We start from the raw sequence: 27,565 nt of genomic DNA, 5'->3' as shown, positions 1-27,565 counted from the left end.
CCATTCTGGGAGAGCCTTCATATAAACAAATATCCACCATTTTATTAACTCGCATAGCTTTGAGGCCTGTTTTGTAGGCCCATGGTGTCTTCCTCTCTCACACAGTTTTATTTCAAATCAAATTCGATATATCATTTCATTTTTCACAGTCGCTAACATAGTTTTAGACTCGGTTGAAAAAAAACGGGAAGAAAATCCAATGAAAGTTGCCCTTTATAGAACGAAATGAATTCTCAAAGGCCTGTAACTTCAAGTCCATTGAGATATTTTTTTTTTAAATCGCGGCATGGTCAGTCCTACACCGCCCGAAATAATAGACGGGAAAATGCCGAGATATATATATTTTGTTTAAATCGCGGCATGGTCAGTCATACACCGCCCAAAATAACAGACGGGAAAATGCCGAGATATATTAAAAATTCGTCCATTTGATGACAATCGTCACGATGAAATATTTAATTTATACGTTGTCACAATAATGTGGAGAGATGAGCATAGCTTCGTTCATGTGTCGCCACACACGGGAAATTGCCGATATATTTTTTTTAAATCGCGGCATGCTCAGTCATACACCGCCTGAAATAACAGACGGGAAAATGCCGAGATATATTAAAAATTCGTCGCCACACACGGGAAATTGCCGAGATATATTTTCACTTTGCACAAAAATAACATCAAGTAATCGAATCAATAGGAATGTCCTGTGCCTATAACATCGACGTTATAGGCACAGCTGCATCTAGGCATTGTGTAACATCGACGCGGCTTTTGTTTTAATTAAAACTTTTTGTACTTGTTTTTAGATCTTTTTATAACTGCCCAGCTCAGCCATCAATGAACGTGTGTTGTATTGGAAGTTCGGTGACTATTAAGGAAAGCATGATGGACCAGAAATTATGAGGCGTAACCGGTAGTGACGTGTGAGAAGGCGTGGTGAGGAGATGGAAGAGAGACGCCATTAAACGGTTGAGCTAAGGAACCTGTGTGTCTGCTGCCTTATTATACAACAACATGCCGCAATGGTTTTTCCACTTCCTGCATTGCTGCTAACTAACAGCTTTAGTAGCCCCAAGACCATGTATGATTTTCAAAACAAACATTTAACAAAGAGGTAACAGAGGATTAAAGGATAACAAATAAAATCTGTCTAGACATATTTCGGCACTTAATCTTAGTACACAAATAACATCTTCCTATGCTGAACATTTAAGAATGAAATAACTATACTGCATTACTCCCTTTAACCATTTCACATCCCCACAACAATATTTTACCTTCAAATATGGATTGCTCCCAGAATGAGCATTTTCCTAAAAGCCAATAACCCCCTTCATCTTGAAGTCCCAAAATCCAGGCTCATCCCTCCACTCATTTCGTCTTCTTTTCTCTCGCCTGTGGACCCAATATACCACCCAGTCTTTTCCATCTCATTCTTCTCTCCAGGGCCCAAACACAACTCTTCATCACCATCTCAAATTCTCCCCCATCCAAAAGCATGATCTTTTCTACCCCTGTCCCCACACCCACATCTTTCCAAATTTCCAGGTTTTTCCTTCCTGAGAGTTTGCATTTGTATCCATCTTGTTCACCCTCTATTTTCTCCCCTAACCCTCATTACTCCTCACATCCCTTATTCATCGAAGTTTCCCTCTATTTTCCCTCTATTGCCCTCTATTCCCTCTATTTTGTCCCTCATTCCTGCTGTTGGTGATACCCCCATGCCACTTATGCCGATCGCCCCCGATCTGCACAACGGGAACGATCCTATTTGGAACGGGATCAATCGGCATGATCGTAAACGGAACGTCTTCGATCTTTGTCGATCGGGACAAAAAAATAGATCGGGGCGATTTTTTAAACATGTTTAAAATTTCCATCCCGATCTGAAATAGCGGGACTGATCGTGATTACAGCGTGAATGCAACGTAGTCCCTCGGAATGATCGTAGTTAGAACGGCTTGATCGTAGTTAGAACGGCTTGATCGTGATTACAGCGTCGTTGCAGCGGGAGGATTATCTTGTGCCGTTTCGACGACGATCGTTACCTATCCGTCCCGCTCCAATGCCGATCAAAGCCGCTGTATATAAATCGGTTAAGTGGAATTGATAACTGCATGAGCCAAATTGCATTGCCCAATAACCCCATGGTATAAAATTAAAAGCGGTACAAGTTAAACAAATATTATTAATGATCAATTTTACCGCTTTTAATTTTATGACCTTTTAAGTAAGTGAATGCAAACTTTGATCCCCTCCACCCAGCAAAAACTTGTCAAATTTTTAGCTTTTATTTTGAAGACCTTTCATTTTGCAATGCATTTTCATCCCCTCAACCCAGCAATAATAACTTCTCCCTTTCCAACCAACACAAGGCAAACATTGAATATCAAGTTTCATAATGTTTATTGTCACATGAATATCAATAGAAATCATTATCAATGCAATACATAACAATACAACAATGTCCTCCAAAATGTCTTTCAACTCCTTCCCATAGTGTCTCTAATGATGTCTCACCATCCTCTCCTGCCATGGAACTGCACCAGCAGGGCTGTTAAAATAGAGTCTCAGTACCTTCCTCTGACGCTTGGCCTCTACACTGTCCCTGTTACCTCGAACTGCCTGCTCCACCTCTAACATGTTGGCTTGATCTCTCCATTCACCAGGGATGATGTTGTGTCGATAATCCTCCTGGTCCACCTCGGCATGCTGAATACTTGAGAACCGGATGCGGAGCATGTTGTGCAGACAGATAGCAGTTTCGACCAGGTCACGCACCACCTCAGGATACTGTTGTAGTGTCTTGAGCAAGCATTGCCAACGGTTTGCCAAGATGCCAAAGGCGTTCTCCACCACTCGTCGACCCCTTGAGATGCGGTAGTTGTAGACGAGTTGTTCAGGAGAGAGTCCACGTCTGGCATAGGGTTTCATCAAGTAGGTGCGGAGAGCAAAGGCATCATCTCCAAGGATGAAGAATGGCATCTCTTCATCATCGTTCCGCATGGCCAGGGGGTCGGGAAATCCAATGGTTTCATTCTCTATGCACTCTTTGAGCTCCGAAGCATTGCAAATCTGAGCATCTGACATGTGTCCCATTCCACCAACATTCACCCACAATAACTTATAGTCGGCGTCCACCAGTGCCATCAACACGATCGAGAAGAAGCCCTTGTAGTTGTGGTAGAGGCTGCCTGAGTTGGGTGCGCATCTGAGGGCGACGTGTTTGCCATCAAGAGCTCCGAGCACATGAGGGATGTTCCATTTACTTTCGAAATCATCAGCGACTTCTGTCCATTCTTCTGGGGTGGTAGGGCACTTCACCATTTCTTCTTTGAACTCTGCAACGATGGCTTGACACACCTCCGGAATGAACTTGACGATGGTGTTTCTGCTGACCCTGAAGTCGTAGGAGAGAGTTGGGTAGAGGTCTCCTGTAGCCAGATGCCTCAGGGTGATGGCGAGCTTCATTCCAGGTTGTAGGGCCTTTCTCAGCCTGGTATCTTCTTTCTCAATCCTGAGGGTGATTCTGTGGAGGATTTCATCAAAGAGAGCAGGTGGCATCCTCACAAAGTTCTGGAAAGAGTTGATGTCCTCCAGCCTCAGTTCATTCATCAAGCGGTCGTAGTGCCCAAACTGCAATCTTCTTTCTTCTGTCAACCATGGCCGGACCCAGAACTGAGGGGCTCTTCTTCTTCTTCTCAATCTTCTTCTCACTTGAGCAGCTCTTCTTTCATTAATTGCATATTGTTGGAGAAGTAGAGCGAGCTGCAGACGGCCATTTCTCTGATGTTGATCCATGGCTGTCTTCGACGATACTGATGATCGGCAAGCAAATCGGGCCCTATTTATACGGATCGGGACCTGCAATCTGCTTTTTAGTCGGCTTAAAGACGGGAATAGAGCGTAGTTAGATCGGTTTGGTCGGGAATGACGTAGTTGAAACGGCAATAGATCGGCAGCATCGGCGTTGGATCAGTTTTAGATCGGCGGCGATCGGGAATGCATCGTGTCAGAGCGGCGGCAATCGCGAATGCAGCGTGGTTACAGCGTACGCGAGCGGGAACACAGCGGCTCTAAACGGCTTCGTTCGGGTCTTCAGGGACCCGATCTACCCACGATGAGCGTGGTTACAGCGTAGTGATCGTAATCGGAGCGTACTTAGGACGTAGATACAGCGTAGATGACCAGTTTTTTCCCAAAGTGTCCCGATCGCTCCCGACCTGGAGATCGGGGCTAATTGGGGCCAATCGGCATAAGTGGAATGGGGGCATGAGTTTCCTTACCTCCCAGCTCTTTCTATTGTTTATTTTGTTCTGTTACATCTTCATCTGTTCTATGTTCGAGCTACTCAAATAAACTCAACTTTGAATGCAAAGGAAAAAAGATCTTCTCCCATTACCTCATCATGGGAGATACCATTGATTTTTTTTTAACTTTAGATTCCATAGAATCAGCCCATAGTGGACAGTAGTGCTCAACTGAGCTAAGGACAAAAGAGCTTTTGTGAAAACAATCTCTCTTTAAGGCCTTCACAAAAGGCAGCTTTGCCATCATGGCTGTTTTGATCGTTTTGCGAATAACTTTTAAAGAGATGCAATAGTTAATACTATTACGTTTATGGGGGTAGATGAAAGGATACCATAGGGAAGGTAGGATTGTATAATTGTATCATGGACCGTGGACGTGTAGCAGAAATCTTGGTGTACAGTAAGTAAGGAAACTGTAGCTTAAGATTGTGTATGTGCCTTCACATGAGGGGTGAAGCAGTGCTAATTAGTGTAGGGATTAAGGCTAATTTTCCCCAGTACGTGTTTCCCCTCTGTAATTTTCCCTTAACGTTTTGCTGACAAGGCCGGCCATGAAAACCTCCTTTAAACAACAACCGTCGACAGAACCCAAGCCGAGCCGAACGATCGGACTAAGCCCTGGCCAAATAACCTAATAAGGAAAAAGGCCACGCCCCCAGGGTGGTGTGATGGGGAGGTGGAGAAACAGCCGGCAGGCCATGCCGCTGACGGTCATGATTGGCCGAGAGGAGCACGCTGTGAGTTGGAAAGAGCTTCACCATTGGTCGGCGGGAGGTCATCTTGAAACTTCTGGAGGGGAAGAAGGAAGAGCACTGTTGGCGCAAGGGAGCTGGAGGCCACGCTGTCTCTCCCAAACGGTGGTGAATACTGAGAGGGCCGTCATGGCAGCTCACTTCACGGCTCGATGCGTTCGTGTCGTCGGCCGGCGCCATATTGGGCGCTCGGGCATGGGAAGCGTTGGACGCGGCCACCACTGCCGACCTCACCAAACAATCTCGTTCAGACAGAAGCTAAGTGCACTATAAAGAGAGATTTCATTTTATTGTGTTACTTTTCCCCTGTGTGTTCATATTTGAGACTATGTGGAGGGTCTCTCAAAGTAGGATTTATTTTACCTCAACATTTATTTCGTCATTGCTTTATTTTCATTAAAATCATGATTGTTGAATTTTCCTCATCTTGTTTGCATGGTGTTGGGTTCGGGAATAAACCCTTGTGTTTCGTCAGGTAAACGTGTCACAGCCTCCATCTCGCGTGTGTCATAACCCCCAATAATTCGGGAGTTCGCCTCGGGAGTAAAAAAACGTTTGGCCATTCGTTATCCAGTGGTCATAATCGCTGCTGACGTGACAATACTTTCTATCTACAAATTCAGAGGCTAATACAAAGCAACACCCTCGGAAAATGAAAACACGAAGGAAATGACATCAGTGCTGGGCGACTTGTCTAATACGAGGGTTTTTGTACCGCTGTGAAAAATCAAAGGCAGGCTTGTAAGCTGGCAAGCAGCAGGTATCAAAATAGAGACGAGAGTATATAACAACGAGCAGGTAAAAAACTGGATAAGCATGTCTCAGAGGAAACCGAGATATACAAACATGAATGGTGGCTATGGTGATGAAAAACATCCACAAGTCTGAGAATGTTGAGCAGCTAAGACAGAACAGCCAGTGATGTGGAAAACAACAAGATGTAACCAAACAGCACCAGGAGACAACTTGGTTGGACCACTTGCGGAGTCACGGTCTGGGCCCTTCGGGTTTTCAAATCCTCGCTTAACTACACATTCGCTTTGAAGAAAGATGCACCTGTTGCATGTGGCCTCACAGCAAGCAATATCAAAGGATCTTCATGTAAGCACTGAAAGGGGATGGAATATTCAAAGCAACATTACATGAATCCATATATAAGTATACGTTTCTAAATGCGACCTGTTCTGTTGTTCTAGATATTCAACGAACCTCAACATTGTACACAAAGAAAAAAATATCTTCTCCCACGGCCTCACCATGGAAGATACCATTCATTTTGAGAACTTTTGATTCCACAGATCCCAGAAGAGACACATGTGATGCTGCGGTGCCAGCCCACAGTTGAAAGTAGTACTCAAATGAGATAAGGACAAAGGCCTTGTAGACTGTGAATACCTTTGATTTTTCCAAAGAAAGACTTGGATTGAGGGAGGATGCCCAGGCTGCAGCTGGGTGTGAAGGCCAGTTTCGCTATGTGGTCAGCCCAGGAAAGGTCATGACTGATGGTGAGGCTGAGGAGTTCAAAAGACTAAACCTCTTTCATTAGATACAAACAACAACAGGCATTTTAAGGCCATTTTCCCTGCTAGAGCGGAAGAGTTTTTTTTTTTTTAAATGGGGGGGGGGGGGGAGGGGGGGGGGAGGAAGGGGGAAAAAAAGGAAAAGATTTTTCAGTTTTTTGTAACAGTTTTTCCATTTTTACTTCCTTACTTCTTTTTTTCTGCCACTTGTCCCCTTCCTCCTCTTCTTCTTTTCTTCCCTTCATCGGATGGCCAAGGAAATATATAGCAGGGTTGACGTTCCTTCCGGAGCGATAGGGTGACCCCGAGATTTTCCGGGATTGAAGGATGTTTTCCATTTATCAGATCAGGTCAGCAGAGGTAAACACCCACCCTATCAATTATACCCGGTCCAGGGGTGGTACCAATCGAGTCTGAACGTTACGGTTCATAGTTGAGTATTAACAGAAAGGTTAAATGACCTATTGGTACACGCTCTATCAGGTTTTTCAGTTTTTTGTAACAGTTTTTCCATTTTTACTTCCTTACTTCTTTTTTCCTGCCACTTGTCTCCTTCCTCGTCTTCTTCTTTTCTCTCTTTTCTGCTCCCTTCATTACCCTTTTATTACCCTATTACACTACCCATTACCCTACTTTTCTGCTCCCTTCATTACCCTTTTATTACCCTATTACACTACCCATTACCCTACTTTTCTGCTCCCTTCATTCTTCCTTTTTATTTTTATTTCTACATTTGCTTCTTTAAATCTTTGCCAGGGAAGGATTTTATTTTTGGAAGTCAAAGGGTTGAGCTCAAAAAACAGATGGGCCCCCAAGGTGGGGAAGTAAAGAAAGATGAGAAAATGTAATGAGGAAGAGAGTGCCGTAGATGATTGGCCCACAGTAGAACAAAGCTGGGGTGAAGGACTTCAGGGAATTTTGCAGACAAACAAGAAGCTTTGCAGATGCCATCAACAGTGCAATGCTGTGTGCAGTTACAGTTGCGAACTGGCAGAGAAGCGGACCCGAGATGGGGCAACCTCTCCGGGCGCGCGGGTCTCAAGCTTTGTGGTGGCAAACCTGTGGTGGGAGCACCCACTGCCATGGTACCCTATAGCAGGCTCTGCAGAACTAGGAAAGCAACCACTAAAGCAAGAAGGACCCTCAAATACCCACAAACCCACCATCAGCAGCCTGCCCCAAGAGCTTGCAACAGAACCAACGTTCCGCTAAAGGCTTCCCAGGGACAGGTGGTGTTGGCCAGCTATGGACAGCCTGGTGTGTTGGCACCCTTTCATAATTACTGGTCTTACTGGGGGTTCAGGGTTGGTACTCCATGGATGAAATTGTGCCATCTCGTCTGGTCTCTCACAAGGTGGGGGGTAGGGGAGACACGGTTGGGTTGTGTTAGCCGCATTCAAATAGATTGTGATTGAGTCCATCCACTGATCTTTGAGCGTACCTGAGGTCTACGTCATCCAGCTATGGTTGGTTTAAAGGTGTTACGTGGTGGGATAGCAGGTTGGATAGCATGCGATGGAGATGACCATAACATCTTAAACGTTGTTGGCTTAGAAGGGAGGACACAAGTGGCTGTTATCGGTGCCGAGCTTGATATGGTTATTACCCCACACACGTGAAGCAAAAAGTGCGGTTAAGCAATTGGGCATGTCCAACGTCCATTTGTCTAATCAGGTTATGATCGTCAGTTTATGATCGAGAAACAGCGTATTACCTCCGCCACCGAAGATAGATGGAGGTTATGTTTTCACCACTGTTTGTCTGTCTGTCTGTCTGTCTGTCTGTCTGTCAACTAAATTTCTCAAAAAGTTGTGGACCGATTCGGATGAAATTTGGCAGAGATGTAGAGTATGTGACAAGGACGAAATGATTAGATTTTGGTGAAGATCCGGATTCGGATCCGGCTACTAGAATTTTAAAGTGATTCTTCACCATTGGGAGTTCGGGCCAAAAACGATACATAGCAGGATATCTCAAAAAGTTATCGACGGATTTGGCCGAAACTTGGTGAACAGGTTGTGTGTATGACAAGGACTAATCGGTTCGCTTTTGGTGAAGATCTGAATATGGTTTCGGATACGATAATTATTTAATTCTTAAGTGATTCTTCAACGTTGGGAGATCGGGCGAAAAGCGATACATAGTAGGATATCTCAAAAAGTGATGGACGAGTTATGACGAAACTTGGTGGACGGTGGTTTGGTGACAAGAACAAGCTGATTCGATTTTGGTTCAGGTCCGAATCCAGATCCGGCCTATCAGTGGGATACGAAACGTAAACTGTTCAGCCTATGGGAGGTATGTGCTCTACCGAGTGCCGTTCTAGTTTAAATCAAATGTTATATTTTGATCACAAATCGGAACATTAATAGGAAGGAGACAAGTTCGCCGTTTTTCAGTACTTTGGCTCTGAATTCCCCCCTATCACACATGTGCAGATAGGAGTGGGATATTCTTTTTACTCTGTATACTGGGTAAAAGGGCGGGAAAACCCAGAATGAATTTATTTATACCCCTTTATTTATATTTATATTTATATTTATTTATTTATATTTATTTATTTATATTTATTTATTTATTTATATTTATACCCCTTTAAACCTCTATTAAATTGAATTATATCGTTGAACACAGTAGAATACAAATTGCCTTCAGAATACTTCCAACAACCATATGCTATATATATATATCGATACTACGAAGAGTACCCTTACCAAGTGACGGGAAAAGCTAGCAAAAGTATCCCTCTCCTCTTTCTCCCCATTCTCTCCTCCACCCTCTCTCGCCCCCCCACTCCTCTTTTCTCCCTCACTCCTCTTACCCCCCACCCTCCACTCTGGCACTCCTGTCTCCCCCACACCCATCTCCACCACTCCACTGTATCCCCCACTCCCTTCATATCCCGCTCTCTCCCACACTCCTTCCCCCACTCCCCCACTCCCTTCATATCCTGCTCTCTCCCACACTCCTTCCCCCACTCCCTGTATCTCCCCACTCCCTTCATATCCCACTCTCTCCCACACTCCTTCCCCCACTCCCTGTATCTCCCCCACTCCCTTCATATCCTGCTCTCTCCCACACTCCTTCCCCCACTCCCTGTATCTCCCCCACTCCCTTCATATCCCACTCTCTCCCACACTCCTTCCCCCACTCCCCCACTCCCTTCATATCCTGCTCTCTCCCACACTCCTTCCCCCACTCCCCCACTCCCTTCATATCCTGCTCTCTCCCACACTCCTTCCCCCACTCCCTGTATCTCCCCCACTCCCTTCATATCCCGCTCTCTCCCACACTCCTTCCCCCACTCCCTGTATCTCCCCCACTCCCTTCATATCCCGCTCTCTCCCACACTCCTTCCCCCACTCCCTGTATCTCCCCCACTCCCTTCATATCCTGCTCTCTCCCACACTCCTTCCCCCACTCCCTGTATCTCCCCCACTCCCTTCATATCCCACTCTCTCCCACACTCCTTCCCCCACTCCCCCACTCCCTTCATATCCTGCTCTCTCCCACACTCCTTCCCCCACTCCCCCACTCCCTTCATATCCTGCTCTCTCCCACACTCCTTCCCCCACTCCCTGTATCTCCCCCACTCCCTTCATATCCCGCTCTCTCCCACACTCCTTCCCCCACTCCCTGTATCTCCCCCACTCCCTTCATATCCCGCTCTCTCCCACACTCCTTCCCCCACTCCCTGTATCTCCCCCACTCCCTTCATATCCCACTCTCTCCCACACTCCTTCCCCCACTCCCTGTATCTCCCCCACTCCCTTCATATCCCGCTCTCTCCCACACTCCTTCCCCCACTCCCTGTATCTCCCCACTCCCTTCATATCCCACTCTCTCCCACACTCCTTCCCCCACTCCCTGTATCTCCCCCACTCCCTTCATATCCCGCTCTCTCCCACACTCCTTCCCCCACTCCGCTCTCCCCCACTCCCTTCATATCCTGCTCTCTCCCACGTTCCTTCCCCCACTCCCTGTATCTCCCACACTCCCTTCATATCCAGCTCTCTCCCACACTCCTTCCCCCACTCCCCCCTCCCAGTGTCTCCCTCACTCCCTTCATATCCCGCTCTGTCTCCCATACTCCTTCCCCCACTCCCCTCTCCCACACTCCCTGTATATCCCCCACTCCCTTCATATCCCACTCTCTCCCACACTCCTTCCCCCACTCCCTGTATCTCCCCCACTCCCTTCATATCCCACTCTCTCCCACACTCCTTCCCCTACTCCCTGTATCTCCCCCACTCCCTTCATATCCTGCTCTCTCCCACACTCCTTCCCCCACTCCGCTCTCCCCCACTCCCTTCATATCCTGCTCTCTCCCACACTCCTCCCCCCACTGCCTGTATCTCCCCCACTCCCTTCATATCCAGCTCTCTCCCACACTCCTTCCCCCACTCCCCCCTCCCAGTATCTCCCTCACTCCCTTTATATCCCACTCTGTCTCCCACACTCCTTCCCCCACTCCCCTCTCCCACACTCCCTGTATATCCCCCACTCCCTTCATATCCCACTCTCTCCCAAACTCCTTCCCCCACTCCCTGTATCTCCCCCACTCCCTTCATATCCCGCTTTCTCCCACACTCCTTCCCCAACTCCGCTCTCCCCCACTCCCTTCATATCCAGCTCTCTCCCACACTCCTTCCCCCACTCCCCCCTCCCAGTATCTCCCTCACTCCCTTCATATCCCACTCTGTCTCCCACACTCCTTCCCCCACTCCCTGTATATCCCCCCACTCCCTTCATATCCCGCTCTCTCCCGCACTCCCATCTCCTCTCTACATGGCCTTGTCTGTCCTTTTTAAACGGATTTAATTTCCTTTTCCGTTTTTTTTGCTTTCAATATTCAGTTGGCACTTCATTTGATATCTGATAAAAGAATGTTGATATTGGTGCCAGATGAAAGTCTATCTGGTCCACAACAATTGTAGAACACATTCACTTCAGTTATACTCACATATATGCCCCCACGATAACTCCCTCCCCCCCCCCCCCCCCCCCCATTCTATCCATACTTGAGATCTCAAGTACGTAGCTGTGATCAGCTCCACAATGTTTGGGATCGGTATTTTGAGCACGGAATCAAAGCTGAAACTAGATCAGAGAGAGGTGGCTCAACATCAGGAACTCGCAAATGTGTGCTGGGTGCCACACAAGTCCTACATGGTCCTCCATTCTGGAAACAATTCCTCTCTGATTCAAGCAATAATAACTGTTTGAGTACCTCTCTCTGGACGCAAGTACCCAGCTAACACAACAACGTTGGGCCAGTGCTCCCTTCCAACGTCGACCCACTGTTGGTATACCAAGACAAAATTATGTGGACCCAATGTTTTTTGACGTTGCCCCAACGTCGGCCCAAAGTTGTTGTGTTAGCTGGGTAAGGGCGTATACCATGATGGCAAACATTACATGGTGACCGTAAAGGACATCGGGGATCTGCACCCTCTCCAGTTTGGATGGAAGGAGAGTGAGGGTGGTGGACTAGTGCCCATCTGGACCACAAGCAGGACGGCGGAAGGAGAGTGAGGGTGGTGGACTAGTGCCCATCTGGACCACAAGCAGGACGGCGGAAGGAGAGTGAGGGTGGTGGACTAGTGCCCATCCGGACCACAAGCAGGACGGCGGAAGGAGAGTGAGGGTGGTGGACTAGTGCCCATCTGGACCACAAGCAGGACGGCGGAAGGAGAGTGAGGGTGGTGGACTAGTGCCCATCTGGACCACAAGCAGGACGGCGGAAGGAGAGTGAGGGTGGTGGACTAGTGCCCATCTGGACCACAAGCAGGACGGCGGAAGGAGAGTGAGGGTGGTGGACTAGTGCCCATCTGGACCACAAGCAGGACGGCTGGGGAGGTCTTTGCAGTAGACGTAACCTGCGGTTGGGCGAGGGAGATGTCCATCAGACAAGGACGTGAAGTGCTCTTTCTGCCAGGACCAGCTCATGTGTACAAGGCGCTGCAAGTGCATTTGCTCTTCAGTCTCCACCTAGCAAGGGTTCATCATTTATTTCTTACAAAAGTTCTCAATGAAATACAAAAAAATGGATGGTAAAGGGAGAATCTAGCACTACCTCCTGATGACTACATAGGTATGTTCTTGTGACGATGTTTATACATTCATTGGAGGAATATGGGTGTATGTGTGCGTGAATGTGAATCAACAATTGTTTTTGTATTTTTGCACAAACTAGCGTGCCTCACCACACGTCGTTTCAGAGAGGTAGGCATCTTTGACCATTTCGGTGTCTTTTGGGTTTCATGGTGTTTTTTTGTCTTCAGGGCCATTTGGGTCTTCAGGGTCTTTTGGATCCTCTGGGCCTTTAAGGGTGTTTTGGGTCTTTGAGGTGTTTTGGGTCTTTGAGGTGTTTTGGGTCTTCAGGGTCTTTGGTGTCTTCGGGGGTCTTTTTGGGTCTTCAGAGGCCTTTTGGTATTAAGGGTCTGCGGTGTCTTTTGGGTCTTCGGAGTCTTGAGGGGCTTTTGGGTCTGAAGGTTCTTTTGGTTCTTCTTGGTCTTTGGGTCTTTTTGGGTCTTCTGGGTATTTTTGGTCTTTGGGGTATTTTGGGTCTTCGGGGTCTTTTTGGTCTTCGGGGTCTTTGGGGTCTTTTTTGTCTTTTAGGTCTTTGTGGTCTTTTGGGTTTTCTTGGTCTTCGGGGTCTTTTTGGTCTTCGGGGTCTTTTTGGTCTTCGGGGTCTTTTTGGTCTTTGGGGTGTTTTGGGTCTTCGGGGTGTTTTGGGTCTTCGGGGTGTTTTTGGTCTTCAGGGTCTTTTGGGTTTTCAGGGGTGTTTTGGGTCTTCAGGGTGTTTTGGGTCTTCGGGGTGTTTTGGGTCTTCGGGGTGTTTTGGGTCTTCGGGGTGTTTTGCGTCTTCGGGGTGTTTTGGGTATTCGGGGTGTTTTGGGTCTTCGGGGTGTTTTGGGTCTTCGGGGTGTTTTGGGTCTTCGGGGTGTTTTGGGTCTTCGGGGCGTTTTGGGTCTTCGGGGTGTTTTGGGTCTTCGGGGTGTTTTGGGTCTTCGGGGTGTTTTGGGTCTTCGGGGTGTTTTGGGTATTCGGGGCGTTTTGGGTCTTTGGGGTGTTTTGGGTCTTCGGGGTGTTTTGGGTCTTCGGGGTGTTTTGGGCCTTCAGGTATTCAGGGTCTTTGGGTATTCAGGGTCTTTGGGTATTCAGGGTCTTTGTGTATTCAGGGTCTTTGGGTATTCAGGGTCTTTTTGAGCCTCAGGGCCTTGAAGGGTATTTTGGGTCTTTGGGGGTCTTCAGGGTATTTTGGGTCTTCAGGGGTCTTGGTGGTCTGAAGGGTCTTGGGGGAATTAAAGGGTCATCAAAGGTCTGAGGGGTCTCAGCAGTCTTAACGCAATTAAGAGGGTTAATTAAGAGGGTGGTAATTTTATTTGAAGAAAGAGAAGACGTTTTCGTCGCAAACAAACATACAGAGCGACATACATAACCATATACATTTGCCCTATTACAATAACATATATGAGTCAGTGCTAGATTGGATAGAGAGTGGGGTTTCCGTGGACCATCCATTTTGACACATTTTTAGGAATTAGCATATGGAAAGTCATGTTTGAGGTCACTGATACGTGGACCAATGAATTTCTCTCGAAAAATAGATATTATTTCATGCGTCACACATAGGGTTCCTTGACAGCTGTTTGGGGATCATGATGGGGAGGGAGGAGGAGTGAGGAGTCTTGTGGGGGCATACATGTGAGTACACCTGAAGTGAATGTGCTCTCCAATTGTTGTGGACAAAATGGAATTTCATCTGACACCAAAATCAACATTATTCAATGATAGGTAGCCCAGTTGTGGCAGAAGGCTTGCCACCCACATGCTCCCTCCTTCAAGCGGGTGGGGGGGGGGGGGGGGGGGCAGTGCAGCGGGGAGAGAATTGGCTCCCCAGACCCAAACTAGTAGAAAATGACCAAATATCCCTTTTCACAAAGAGTATGAGACCCTCATGTTTTTGCGCCCACTACATACTCAACTTGACTGTAAGTATAGCACCAAATAAGAGAGAACGTGATTTACAACCCTCGTAGTCATAAATAATATGTAACAATTTGACGAATTGTTTTATCGAATGTATAATGACGGCGGCTGTAGTTTAACTCGCACCGACTGAGGTAGTTTAACTCGCACCGACTGAGGTAGTTTAAGTTTTAACTCGCACCGACTGAGGTAGTTTCGTTTGCACCAAGCACGAGTTTCCAGCGAACGACTCGCGCCGGCGAGGGGCGGACCGCGCACGTGCACCGGGGAGGGGCGGAGAGGAGCGGGGAGGGGCGGAGAGGGGCGAAGAGGGGCGGGGAGGGGCGGAGAGGGGCGGGGCGGAGAGGAGCGGAGAGGGGCGGAGAGGGGCGGGGCGGGGCGCGCGCACGTGCACCGGAGAGGGGCGGGGCGCGCGCACGTGCACCGGGGAGGACGGTCGGGAGGGGCCCCGCGCTCGACATGGAGTCCGGGCGCCGCGCGGGCGCCATGTTTGGCGGCGTGAGCCATTGTGGTGGCGGCGGCGGCGGTGCGTGACAGCGGGGCCGTGGCTCGGCCGGAATGGCTCGCTGCGGCGCCGACTGAGGGCGACGCGCGAGCGAGCAGCCCCACCAATCTCGCGACGGCGGGGTTGCTCGGTTCGACGCGAGGGAAACGCGATTGTCGGCGCTTTCCGCCCTTCCGCGTTCGAATCTCCATTTTCATTCTAGCCTGGCCGCCCTCGTTCCCCATAGGCGCGTCTTCCCTCGTTCCCCGGACGTGCCGCCTGGTTCGCTGCGTGCTCGTTTCCGTGCGGGCCGCAGCCATGAGCAAGCTAGGCCTATCGTTTCGAGCCCGGGCGCTCGACGCCTCCAAGCCGTTGCCGCTGTACCGAGGCGAGGAGCTGCCTGACCTGCCCGACTACGTGTCCATCAGCAGGGCGGTGCCGCAGATGCCCACGGGCATGGAGAAAGAGGAAGAGTCGGTGAGTTTCGAAAGCCGCACCACGATTAATTTTGAGTATTTTTTCAATTTTATTCCTTTGTTGCCATCCTGAGGCTAAAGGGAGGGGGCGGGGTTGGGCCGTGTCACGTGGTTTGGATGGGGCGGGGTCGTGTCACGTGGTTGTGTCACGTGATTCGGAGGGGGTGGGTGTTTGGCTCACCATTTTAGAGCGCAATGTGGGCGGAACTCGTTAAAAATGCACGGTCCAACCTTGGCGTGCGCGGAGTCGCGGACGGGCGCTCCTTGGAGCCCACTGCCCACTTTGTGCTTCCAGGGGGGAAAAAAACAATAATTGTATACGTATGGGTTATGCTCCCCACCATGTACTCTATCTTGCTAACTTGAAAACTTTCACAGCTATCTGCTCAAAAAAAAAATTATTCTTCTTCTTCTTCTTCCCAAAAGTGCAGACACTTCCAAGGAATATTGTCACACTGTTGGCATGAATTCGAGCAGAAAAAAAAAATCTGCCCTCTTGCTGGACTCCACACACCTTGGCATGATGGATTGATTGAACATTCTGTGGTAGTGTCAGCAGCTGGATTTGGTAGAAAAGGCCCTGCGAGTTTAATGACCTATCACTGACAATCTTCTTGACGTCTGTGTCGTATCCATCCCTGTGCTATACTGTCTGTGTGCTCTCCTTGGAAGATGCAAACATTTCACCCTTTTGGTTGTATTAGGCTTGTTGCTGAACATACCAGCTGGGTGACGCTCTTCCAATTTGTACCTTCTCCAATTTGTTTTCTTCTTTCAAATATGTCACCCAGACGGAATTGGCATGCTCCAATTGTGGTCTAACGTCTTTTACACAACATACAGGACATCCTTCAGGAGATCTACCGTTGATTATAGGAACGTATATTTACTACTACATTAATATTGGCCTTTATAGTTACAATATATAATATAATATATAATTATATATTATAATATATATAGATATAATATATATAATATAATATATAATATTATATATTATATAATAATTAAATTATTTAATATAATTAATATTATAATATATTATAATTATAATAATAATAATATATTATATATGTAATATAATATATAATATATAATATAATATAATATATATATAGTTATAATATATAATACAAGATCTAGCCACCAATGTATATATTACCGGTGTGTACCCCGGTTTAGAATAGGTACACCGTATTCCTGCGTGTCGTAAGAGGCGACAAAGGGTTGGCGTCAAGAAGGGCATCCAGCCATAAAACATTGCCTCAAAAATAGAACCATGACAATTTGGAGAAGATTGTCATGGGGACCGCAAGGCTAACCCCCGCTCTTGCAGGGAAAATGGCCTTAAAATGCCTGTTGTTGTTGTTGTTGTTGTTGTTGTTTATAGTTACAGCAGCTGATATTTGCGATTTGTGAATGGTAATTTGTCATCAACTACACCTCGAGGTCCCTTTCTTCAACTTTCTCGAAGTGCGTCTAACGACGTAGTACACCACCTTCTACGAGCGTTTCTGTTGTCACAATACACCTGTTTGGCACCTGGAAGTCTCAAACTTGAAAAGCCACTTATCGGAGCGCTCTGCCAAGACATTGACGTCGCCCTGTATACTTTGCTGATCGGATGCTGGTGTAATTATTTTTGACGAGCTCCACATCGTCAGCAAATACTTTACACAGGGTTTGTACAGTTTCGACCAAAAATGCTATCTTGGGGAAACTCTTATCTTTTTTTTTTTTTTTTTTTTGCTTTACAGGATTGAGGCTCATGGAAGAGCAAGGTAGATCTGACAGTGGGAAAAACATCAAGGCAATGAACGAAAAGGATAAGAGGAAAGGAGGAGGGGAGGAAACACTGAATCTAGCAAGTAAGATGGTCCACTTTTAACATCTCATTTGCAAACACAATTTCACACCTTTCACCTGTTCTTTCAATCTAAAAATATAAAACCTCATGATCCAGCTCATGACTTTCGTTTTAAATCTCTAAGATATGTATATTAGGTCTGAGCGATAATGGAAAAACTTGTATCGGGATAACGGTCCTGATTATCGCGATGATGTAATGAAATTAGCGCCTAGAGAACCATGTAGCATTCAATAACTAGAATGGCACTCAGTAGAGAGCACACCTCCGCCTGGTAGGCCATATCACTCAATGGTGAAGAATCACTTTAAATTTCTACTAGCTGGATCCGGATCCGGATCTTCACCAAAATTGAATCGATTCTTCCTTGTTACACTACACACACAACCTGGCCACTAAGTTTCATCCACATCCGTCCATAACTTTTCGAGATATCCTGCTATGTATCGTTTTGGCCCTATCGCTCAAGCTTTTGGGTCTCACTATCTGCCATGATCTTTCTTGGGAAAACCACATTTCCAAGCTGGCCTCCAAAGCCAGTCGCCGACTGGGCATCCTCCGTCGTGCGAAGTCCTTCCAGGGCACACCTGAGCTCCTCACCACATACAAGGCTTTCATCTGCAGCTCAATGGAATACTGTTCTCCCCTATGGGCTGGTGCTCCTGCCTCACACCTGGCTCGGCTTCACGCTGTTGAATCCAAAGCTTTCAGAATCATTGGAATCTCCCGCGATGAAGCTATCTCTGAGGGCCTTTCACTCACTCACCGCAGGCAGGTAGGTGGTCTTTCTGTCTTCTACCGACTCCTCTCCGGCCTTGCTCCCCCAGCTCTCTCTGTGCTCTGTCCCCCAAATATTCCTACAGGTCGCACAAGATCTGCCAGCCACCCTCTGATGGTTAAACTGCCAAAATCTCGGCTCTCTGCTCACCTTCACTCTTTCATTCCTCTTTTCTCCCGCCTCTGGAACAAACTCCCACACTCGCTTCAATCACACTCCTCCCTCCAGGTCTTTAAAACAGCTGTTCACCACCATCTCTTATCTTCCCCCATCCAAAACCTTGATCTTTTCTACCCCCACTAATTCACCCCAGATCCACCTTGTTTGAAATTCCAACTTCTTTCCTGGAAGTCCTGGCAGTGTCCATATGTTTTATACCTCTCCCACCCCCCCCCCCCTTCCCATGCCTCCCCCCCAAAGCCCTCTCCCTCCCACAGTTCTCTCGGTCTCCATGTCTCTCGGTCCCTGCTCTCAAATGTTGTGTTTGTGTCCTTCCCCCTCTCTCCCCATCTTGTCTACCGCTCCCGATGTTATTTGTTTTATGTGTCTGTTTGTCTTTCTGTGTGATTAATGTTCGCTCTTTCACGAGCCTCGATCTTGTATACAAAAAACAAACAAAAAAAATCTCCCAATGGTGAACAATCACTTGAAAATTAAATAATTCTCATATCCGAATCCATATTCAAATCTTCACCAAAATCGAATCGTCCTTGTCAGACACCCAACCGGTCCACCAAGTTTTGTCCAAATCCGTCCTCAACTTTTTGTGATATCCTGCTGTGTATCATGTTTGGCCCGATCAACCAATGGTGAAGAATCACTTAAAAAATTATAGTAGCCAGATCAGAATCCGGATCTTCACCAAAATCTAATCATTTCGTCCTTGTCACATACGCTACATCTCTGCCAAATTTGTCCGAATTCGTCCACAACTTTTTGAGATATTTTGTTCACAAACAAACGGACAAATAAATAGACAGACAGACAGGGGTGAAAGCATAACCTCCATCCACCTTTGGTGGCGGAGGTAACAATCTCTAGAACATAATGAATATCCATAGAGTTCCGTGTGTGTTTTGTACTCTTTATCTCATAATTCTGTTGCAATTTGTTTAAAGTCAGACCTCATTTTGCCTGAACGCGAATCTTTTGGGCTACTCTGTTTGCCGAGCAACAAGACGAGCAGTTTGCAAAGCGGTTGATACGGAACATCTGGCTTGGCGAGCGATAGCATGCTGCTTGCTAACGGAACAGACTCCAGGTTGAAATATCATAACCCTTGTGGCTTTTGCAAATCTTTGACCAATGTCTTTTTGTAATCTATGTTGTGCAGTGACATCTCCTTAATCCTTATGTCTAATTGTGACATTTGTGAGGAAAGTTACATATTACTATCTTCAGACATTTAAAACACCAACTTTAGCTTGTTTAATGTGGAACGTCACGAAAAATAAATGCCAAGCAATCCCATGTTGTGACGAAAGTGAGATAAACAAATGAAAATAAAATAGAACTGCACAACGTAGAGCGCATAGCTCCACCTGGCTGAACAGTTTATGTTTTGTATCTCACTGATAGGCCGGATCTGGATTCGGACCTGAACCAAAATCTAATCGCCTTGTTCTTGTCACCTACCCAACTCATCCACCAAGTTTAGTCATAACTCGTCCGTAACTTTTTTAACAATGGTGAAGAATCACTAAAAAAAATCAATAACTATCGTATCCGAATACATATTCAGATCTTCACCAAAATCGAATCTATTAATCCTTGTCACACACCCATATTCTCCACCAAGTTTCGTCCAAATCCGTCCACAACTTTTTGAGATATCCTTTCATGTATCGTTTTTGGCCCCATCTCCCAATGGTGAAGAATCACTTTAAAAATTCTACTAGCCGGATCTGAATCCGAATCTTCACCTAAATCTAATAATTTCATCATTGTCCTATACCCTACCACTCTGCCAAATTTTGTTTGAATCTGTCCACAACTTTTTGAGATATCTTGTTCACAGACAGACAGACAGACAGGGGTGAAAAGATAACTTCCTTCCACCTTTGGTGGCGGAGGTAATGAAACACACGACACGGTCTTTCCCGCTCCGTTCGGTCCAATGAGAACGCTGAGAGGAGAGAAGAAGGTGATGACCTGCCTGTCCTTGGCCTCAGTGCCAAAACTCCGCACAACAAAGACGCTCATCTTCTCAATCTTTGACATGATGTTGCCTTGAGGGCTCAACTTCATGCACAGACAAAGCGAACTAAAACGGATCGCCAATTTCGACACCGAAAGCACTTTTGGTGCCTTGAGTAGTTGGTTGCTTGTTTTGATGTTTGTTGCTTAATGATGTATCATTTATATTGCATCTTGGAAAATATGTATTACGTATTATATCACCTGCTTTATTTTATAGCGCTGCATTTAATACGGGTATATCATTTGAGGGAAACTAAACACTAAACACAGCCAATGTAACATAAATATCCAGGTTAAAAGTGTGATTTAGCTCCTGCCTGCGCATGTGCAGTAGTTTTCGTGATAATTATTTTCCATTATCGTTATTGCGATGGCTACTCTGGAAAGTACGATTATTATCATCCCATCACGTTTATCATCCAGGCCTAATATATTGTTACGGATCTCGGACGTCGGCTCTCCCCTTATCAAGGGGGGGGGGGGGGGGGGTTAATCCCCTTGTCCTTTTATCTTGCCGACGCGAGTCCTGGAAGTTATAACGTCCTTCCCGGTGCGGCGTTAGGTAGGGTTTGTTAGGCCTAGGGGTTCACTACTACCTAATTACCAACGCCGACCGGAAACGACGGAATAACTCCCGCTCGAACCACAGATATGATGGGATATGCTGAGCGGATAGCAATCCGCGATCCGAGCTGTTAACAGGTGACTAGACCCGATTATAGCGGTTGCGATCGTGCCACCAATGGAGAAAAGACTAGGATGATCGGATTAAGGAGAAACCAGAAAGAACAGGGCAATTTATTAACAATTTACAGAAAGAAGAGGAAACAAAAGAAATGTACAAGATAGAAAGAGGAAGAAGAAGCACACAGGGCAGCCTTAAACAGTCTTATCTTATTCCCTGGACAAACGGGCCCGTCTCACATACACACTCACATGGGGATTGTAGATGGTAGGGTGGAACAGGTTGATGGTCACCAGCGCGTCCAGGCTCCAATCCGGTTCCGGTCCAGGCTCCGGTCCAGCCGACGAAACCCGGCAGGCAGCTCTTCAGTGTAACGCGAACGGACAGTTATAATGACGGGGGGGGGGGGGAAGGCTGATACTAGCGTACGTAATAGTTGCACACTTGCGCCAAACGCCCCCTTTCCAAGGTCCTGCTTTGAGCTCCCAATGCCAACGAGCCCTCTCTGATCAAGAGCATGTACCCACGAGTTTGTTGTAATGTGCGCTCTCCCAAAACGTCCTGTCAACACCAATCTTTCAACGAGTCCTCCCAAGGCGAGCTCTTCTCATCAGTCCTGTTGCCAAGCGCATCTACCCACAAGTCCTCTTTAATGAGCGCCGCTGCATAAGTCCCCTGGTAAGTCCTGTTAATCAGCGCGCTTCCTTGCAGTCCTGTAAAAGGGCTTTGCGTTCGCGCTTTTATAAGTGAACCAGCGATCGCTCCGCCAGCCCAAAGGCCATGCCTATCAGGCGATCTTACTTCAGCCCTGGTTGGCTGGTCATCGCTTACCGGCCCCGCCCTGATGGTGGGTTGACATGGCCACACCTCCATTCTTGTGCTCCGCCCCCTTTTTCCGGGCCTCACCTCGTGGCTTATGGCGGTGTTGAGCAAGCTCACGGGCAGCGAAGGCTGCTGCTGCTGGCCGAGGAGCGTACCAAATTGGGAGGGCCGTGGGGTACAGACAGGAGGGTGCGTATTGGCGTCGCTTGGAGAGGGAGGCTGTCAAAATGGATGGAATGGGGCCTACTCCTTATTTGATTGACACAACGCAGATTCAACTATTGGAAACATGGCCTTATCTATACACATACTAATGAAATAACTGATGTCCTATGGTGACCTACGTGTTGCTTGTGGCCTATCTATGGGGTGCTACCTTTAACCTTTAATGATGTGATATTTACAAGCAAGTGTGGGTTCTCAAAACCGCAACACTGCACCCCTCCTTTTGCCAGGCTCCGCCCGAGCCGAAACATCAGGACTATCTTTTACCTCTACATGTGACACTTAGGTGTAGTTTCCCTCTACATTTAACCTACTACCCTGAGTGCGACAGTTTTAACACTAGATATGTCCCCCCTGCTGCGTTGTGTCCTACCTAACTGTCTCACGCCCACAATTAATCGAATTACGGAATGGTTCTCAAACTAAACATTTAAGCCGGTGGGGAGCATTATTTACAAGACACTACTATTTAATTATTTACAAAACTAGAACCCAGGATCTGTCTTTTGTGAGAAAAAGAGAAGAATTGTTTGAAAAGAGGAAATGCCATTCGCAATGCACTGCACCGATACACCATACCCATATGTACCAATAAAATGCACTATAATGAAAAAAATGCACAAAAAGCACCAGCATGAAAAGGGCACCAAACAACATTTTAAAATAATAAATGATGATGTCTTCTGCGCTCCTCTGCTGGGCCGATGTATCTTGGCTTCTGGCTTCATCTTCTTACTTGATGTTAATTAATTAATAAAAAGGGCACACACCACGTCCGCTTTTTATATATGGCCAGCAGGGCCAACTCAGGTGGTCCACTGCTGGGCATTGATGCCACTTAAAACAGTGGTCCGCAAGCCAGATACTGCTGGCAGCAAAGGTTTGTCCCAGCAGAGGTGCCAGGCCACAGAACGTGTAGTCCATAAGTGCCAGGCCACAGAACGTGTGGTCCATATGTGCCAGGCCACAACGTGTGGTCCATAGGGTGTACCGGTGCAGGCAGGCAGCAAGAGTGCGGCCGCACAATTCAGGGCACCTGCACACTCCCCTCGGACAAAAGACCATGGTCCATGAGTGGGGAGGCAGACAAAGCAGAGATTAGCGAGGGGCAAGGGCGCAAGGGTACACATCAATGCAAGGTAATGCGACATGAAGGGCGCGGGAGAGCGAGCTGAGAAAGCTCGTCCCTACTCGTAAGTCACCCCCCATGTCACCTACTCTACCCTTGCCCTTCCCCGTATTTACACAATTTACTAATTCGTCTCTACTGTCGCTTCCCCCATATCTCCCCTAAACCAAATTCGTCTGACAATCCCTCCCAAGAAGGAAGGGATGGAATAAACCAATGTCTCACCCATGTCAAGATGCGTCTTTCATTCTCCAAACAATTCGCAAAACCTGGTGTGGAGTCCTATCACCTCGGTGAGTGGATGCGGATGGTGCGAAGAGATTTTCTCCTAACTATCTTCAAAATGACATTAACACAGTTAAACTACCCGGGGTCTTGCCCTGCCAATCCATTGGCCATCATTGCACTATGCGGTTCTAGAAACCAATTCCCATTGACCATCCCTGTGGTGCTCACCAATTTGGGGTCTCACTCCCCCAATTTTTCTATACTGTGCCCTCGCACAATTTCGTGGCTGGGTCGTGTGGCTCTCCTAGCAGGTCCTACTTACCTGCGCACCTCCGCCATTGAACGTCACCACCCGAGCTTGCCTAGCTCCTTCACTCTACCCTAACCTGGGGAAGGCCCTCCCTGGCATTTACCCCCTCTATGCCCCCTCTGGCATTGGGCTACCCGGGTCCTCTCTTTAGGATCCTCGGGCCCCGCTGAACACTACTGAACTGCACACTAACTGGCTCCCAGAGCCTACCTGCGGCCTCACCTGGCCGACAGACTACCAGTGGCGGAGTGCTCAATAACCACACGTACTAACAGACTCATGCACCCAACCAAAAACACTACTTTCCACTACCCGCACCACAGATGTCAATATCCAACCAATTTACCTACTCCCTCTACCTACTTTTAAACTATCCTCCCCGGGTATTCGTGAAGGGGTCCATCCTTCCCCCATCCACTCCTTCACACCATGCACTCCACTCCACTCATCCCACAATACTCACTCCACACCATTTATTTCACACACCTGTTTCCATTCACCCCAAATCTCCACTTGCATCCTCTGCAAGTCATTCACTCAACACCATTACACTCATCCACAATACCCTCACAATACATCACTTCTCCAAACCATTGCCTCCTTTGCTCAGATTTTCCCACGCCCCAATTCCTCATTTCAACATGCTCACCAGCAAGACTCTCATTCAATTCCTCCTTTAATAAACTACACCACAAACACACTGCATCATCTAACTAACGACTGCCCCTCTAAAACTCGTGCTTTCCCTGTCATCCCTTTATACTACTGCACATCCCTCGTCATTATCATCCATCTAATCTCTCTACGTCCCCACTACATGTACAATGTCACTACTTAACTCTCAAGTCACCTATGGTCATCTCTAGAGCCCTATCGATTATCCAAGCCCTCCCTGGCTAGTTTTCACTGCCAAAACCCCATAAGTCTATAGCTCCTTTGCCCCAATGGATGTGAGGGATGGTAGAGCTACCATCCCTCTACATCACTATCGCCATCACTACTACTAGCAAATGTCCACTATACTCGAGCCTCTCGGTGCGGGAATACATTCTCGTCACAGCTCGGCTTCGAAAAACCGAGCCATGCATACTGGTGGTCGGTCTACCGTAGGTTGGGTCCGTCTGGCATTTCCGATTCTGGGGAGGAGGCATACTCAGGCCGAGGTTCCAAGGTCCATCCCGGCGCGGGGCCCTTCGGTCTCCGGCCCGATGACCCAACCTCCCCCGGTCAGAGCACCGCCCCCGCCGAAGGTCCGACCTGGCCTTTCTCCCCCGAAATCGTGCCGGTCGCCGCTACGACGCGGCACCGACCATACAGGGCGGAGCCCGGCCCGAATCGTGCACGGCGCTCCTTGCAGAAGCGCCGCGGCAACGATCCCTGCCGGCCCCCACAGCACACAAAGAACACCATGCACCGAGAGCTCGCGTCGGCTATACGTCGGCCTAAGCGCTGCCCCGGTCAGCGTCGATGCTCGAATCACATTTTCACATCCACACCTCACGACCCTTTCTTTACTCGCACAACGCGGCGCTCCAGCACCTCTCGTACATCCCATACACTCCGTCATTGCACTCGCTCGTGCATTCTCTTTCGCTCCACACTCAGGTGCACACCACTCGCTGCTCGCACACTCCATTACACACTTCTCTCACGCACATCTCGGCGCCCACTCTCCCGTTACGTACTCCGTAACACTCATGGGGGTGCACTCTTGCACATACCCACTCAGCGCACACCTACCCACGGGTGTGCAATCTCTCGCTGCACACCCAATAACGCGCTCTAATGTGCATCCCCGCACACTCTCCACAACCAACTCAGGTGTGCATCCTCGCACACTCTCTCCATCCATCTCACACTCTGTGTCACACTCACTCTTCGGCGCACACCTTTTCCTCACTCGCGCGCCATTTACTTTCATACAGCACACCACGGACCTTCCACAAGCGCCCGGGTTACGCCGGGATCGCAAGCGCGCGAAAAATCTTTTCGCGCCATACATTTTCGCACCATATACAGCCCGGCTTACCTTCGGGATCCTCTTCTCCACACGCACCTGCAAATCTTTATTTTGGTTAGCAAGTACGGCATCATGATGCGAACACGGACTTTGTACATTTTCCATCTCTTCCTTCCGCGACTGCTATTCTATGTCCGCCGTCTTCTTAATCCCAATTTCAACTATCATTAATTCATTTTCCTTTCCCTCGACGACCGCTGGTGCTAATAAAATTTTCTTTTCTACTTCGGCGGTCGTCGGCTTCTCCATACCCCGGGTCGCGATTTCTACCCCGGTCCACGTGACCTCGCTTTGCTCCAACTCGCTTCGTGCTTCTCACATCGCGTTACCTCGTCGCGTACAATTGCGACCTCCTCGCTCAACATGCGATCAATGTTCTTCCCCAATGCTTTTATTTCACACCTGGCTTTCTCCCTCATCTTTTCCCTGTCGCTCCTCCATTCTTTCACGTTTTCATCATGCTTGACCATTAAGGCCCTCAGTTCAGCCATAAATTATTGTACATGTCTTTAATCGTTGGTACAGTGGGCTTGGCTCTCGCCGCCACGTGTGAGGTGCCGCCATTACCAGTTGCCACACCTTTTTTGCTTCCATTACCAACTGCCTTTCTCGGTCCTGGGTCATTAATTTTTCCTCTATCATTACTCCCACCGGCATCTGATCGCCTTGGCTATCCATGGCATGATTCAAAATTTCGATGTTAATAAAATTTCGGCCGCTCGTAATTTTGAACAAATTTTGTCCAAAATATAAAAATTTGGTTCGGGTCCAAATCCCACTCCCCGACACCAATTGTTACGGATCTCGGACGTCGGCTCTCCCCTTATCAAGGGGGGGTTAATCCCCTTGTCCTTTTATCTTGCCGACGCGAGTCCTGGAAGTTATAACGTCCTTCCCGGCACGGCGTTAGGTACGGTTTGTTAGGCCTAGGGGTTCACTACTACCTTATTACTAACGCCGATCGGAAACGAGGGAATAACTCCTGCTCGAACCACGGATATGATGGGATATGCCGAGCGGATAGCAATCCGCGATCCGAGCTGTTAACAGGTGACTAGACCCGATTATAGCGGTTGCGATCGTGCCACGTTTACCCAATGGAGAAAAGACTAGGACGATCGGATTAAGAAGAAACCAGAAAGAACAGGACAATTTATTAACAATTTACAGAAAGAAGAGGAAACGAAAGAAATGTACAAGATAGAAAGAGGAAGAAGAAGCACACAGGGCAGCCTTAAACAGTCTTATCTTATTCCCTGGACAAACGGGCCTGTCTCACATACACACTCACACGGGGATTGTAGATGGTAGGGTGGAACAGTTGATGGTCACCAACGCGTCCAGGCTCCAATCCGGTTCCGGTCCAGCGGACGAAACCCGGCAGGCAGCTCTTCAGTGTAACGCGAATGGACAGTTATAATGATGGGGGGGGGGGGGGGGGGGGGGAGGCTGATACTAGCGTACGTAATAGTTGCACACTCGCGCCAAACGCCCCCTCTCCAAGGTCCTGCTTTGAGCTCCCAATGCCAACGAGCCCTCTCTGATCAAGCGCATGTACCCACGGGTTTGTTGTAATGTGCGCTCTCCCAATACGTCCTGTCAACACCAATCTTTCAACGAGTCCTCCCAAGGCGAGCTCTTCTCATCAGTCCTGTTGCCAAGCTCATGTACCCACATGTCCTCTTTAATGAGCGCCGCTGCATAAGTCCCCTGGTAAGTCCTGTTGATCAGCGCGCTTCCTTGCAGTCCTGTAAAAGGGCTTTGC

At 47.8% G+C, this 27,565-nt stretch overlaps 1 protein-coding gene across 3 annotated transcripts in view; it reads left to right on the top strand.

Annotated features, from left to right (window-relative positions):
• Positions 1-14,974: 14,974 nt before the first annotated feature.
• The window catches only part of LOC137415611 (enhancer of polycomb homolog 1), a 102,049-nt gene continuing 89,458 nt past the window's right edge, over positions 14,975-27,565 (top strand). The window contains exon 1 of one of the 3 annotated variants that reach the window (XM_068101216.2): positions 14,975-15,535. In XM_068101216.2, coding sequence (XP_067957317.2) covers positions 15,377-15,535 — 159 coding nt within the window. In that variant the 5' untranslated portion in view covers positions 14,975-15,376. The remainder of the gene's footprint in view (positions 15,536-27,565) is intronic. The other 2 variants (XR_010982108.2, XM_078782389.1) reach the window with 2 other exon arrangements.

The sequence above is a fragment of the Myxine glutinosa genome, chromosome 7, assembly GCF_964187855.1.
Source record: "Myxine glutinosa chromosome 7, kmMyxGlut1.1, whole genome shotgun sequence".
Taxonomy (NCBI): Eukaryota; Metazoa; Chordata; class Myxini; order Myxiniformes; family Myxinidae; genus Myxine; species Myxine glutinosa.
This window is presented reverse-complemented; position numbering and strand designations above follow the sequence as displayed.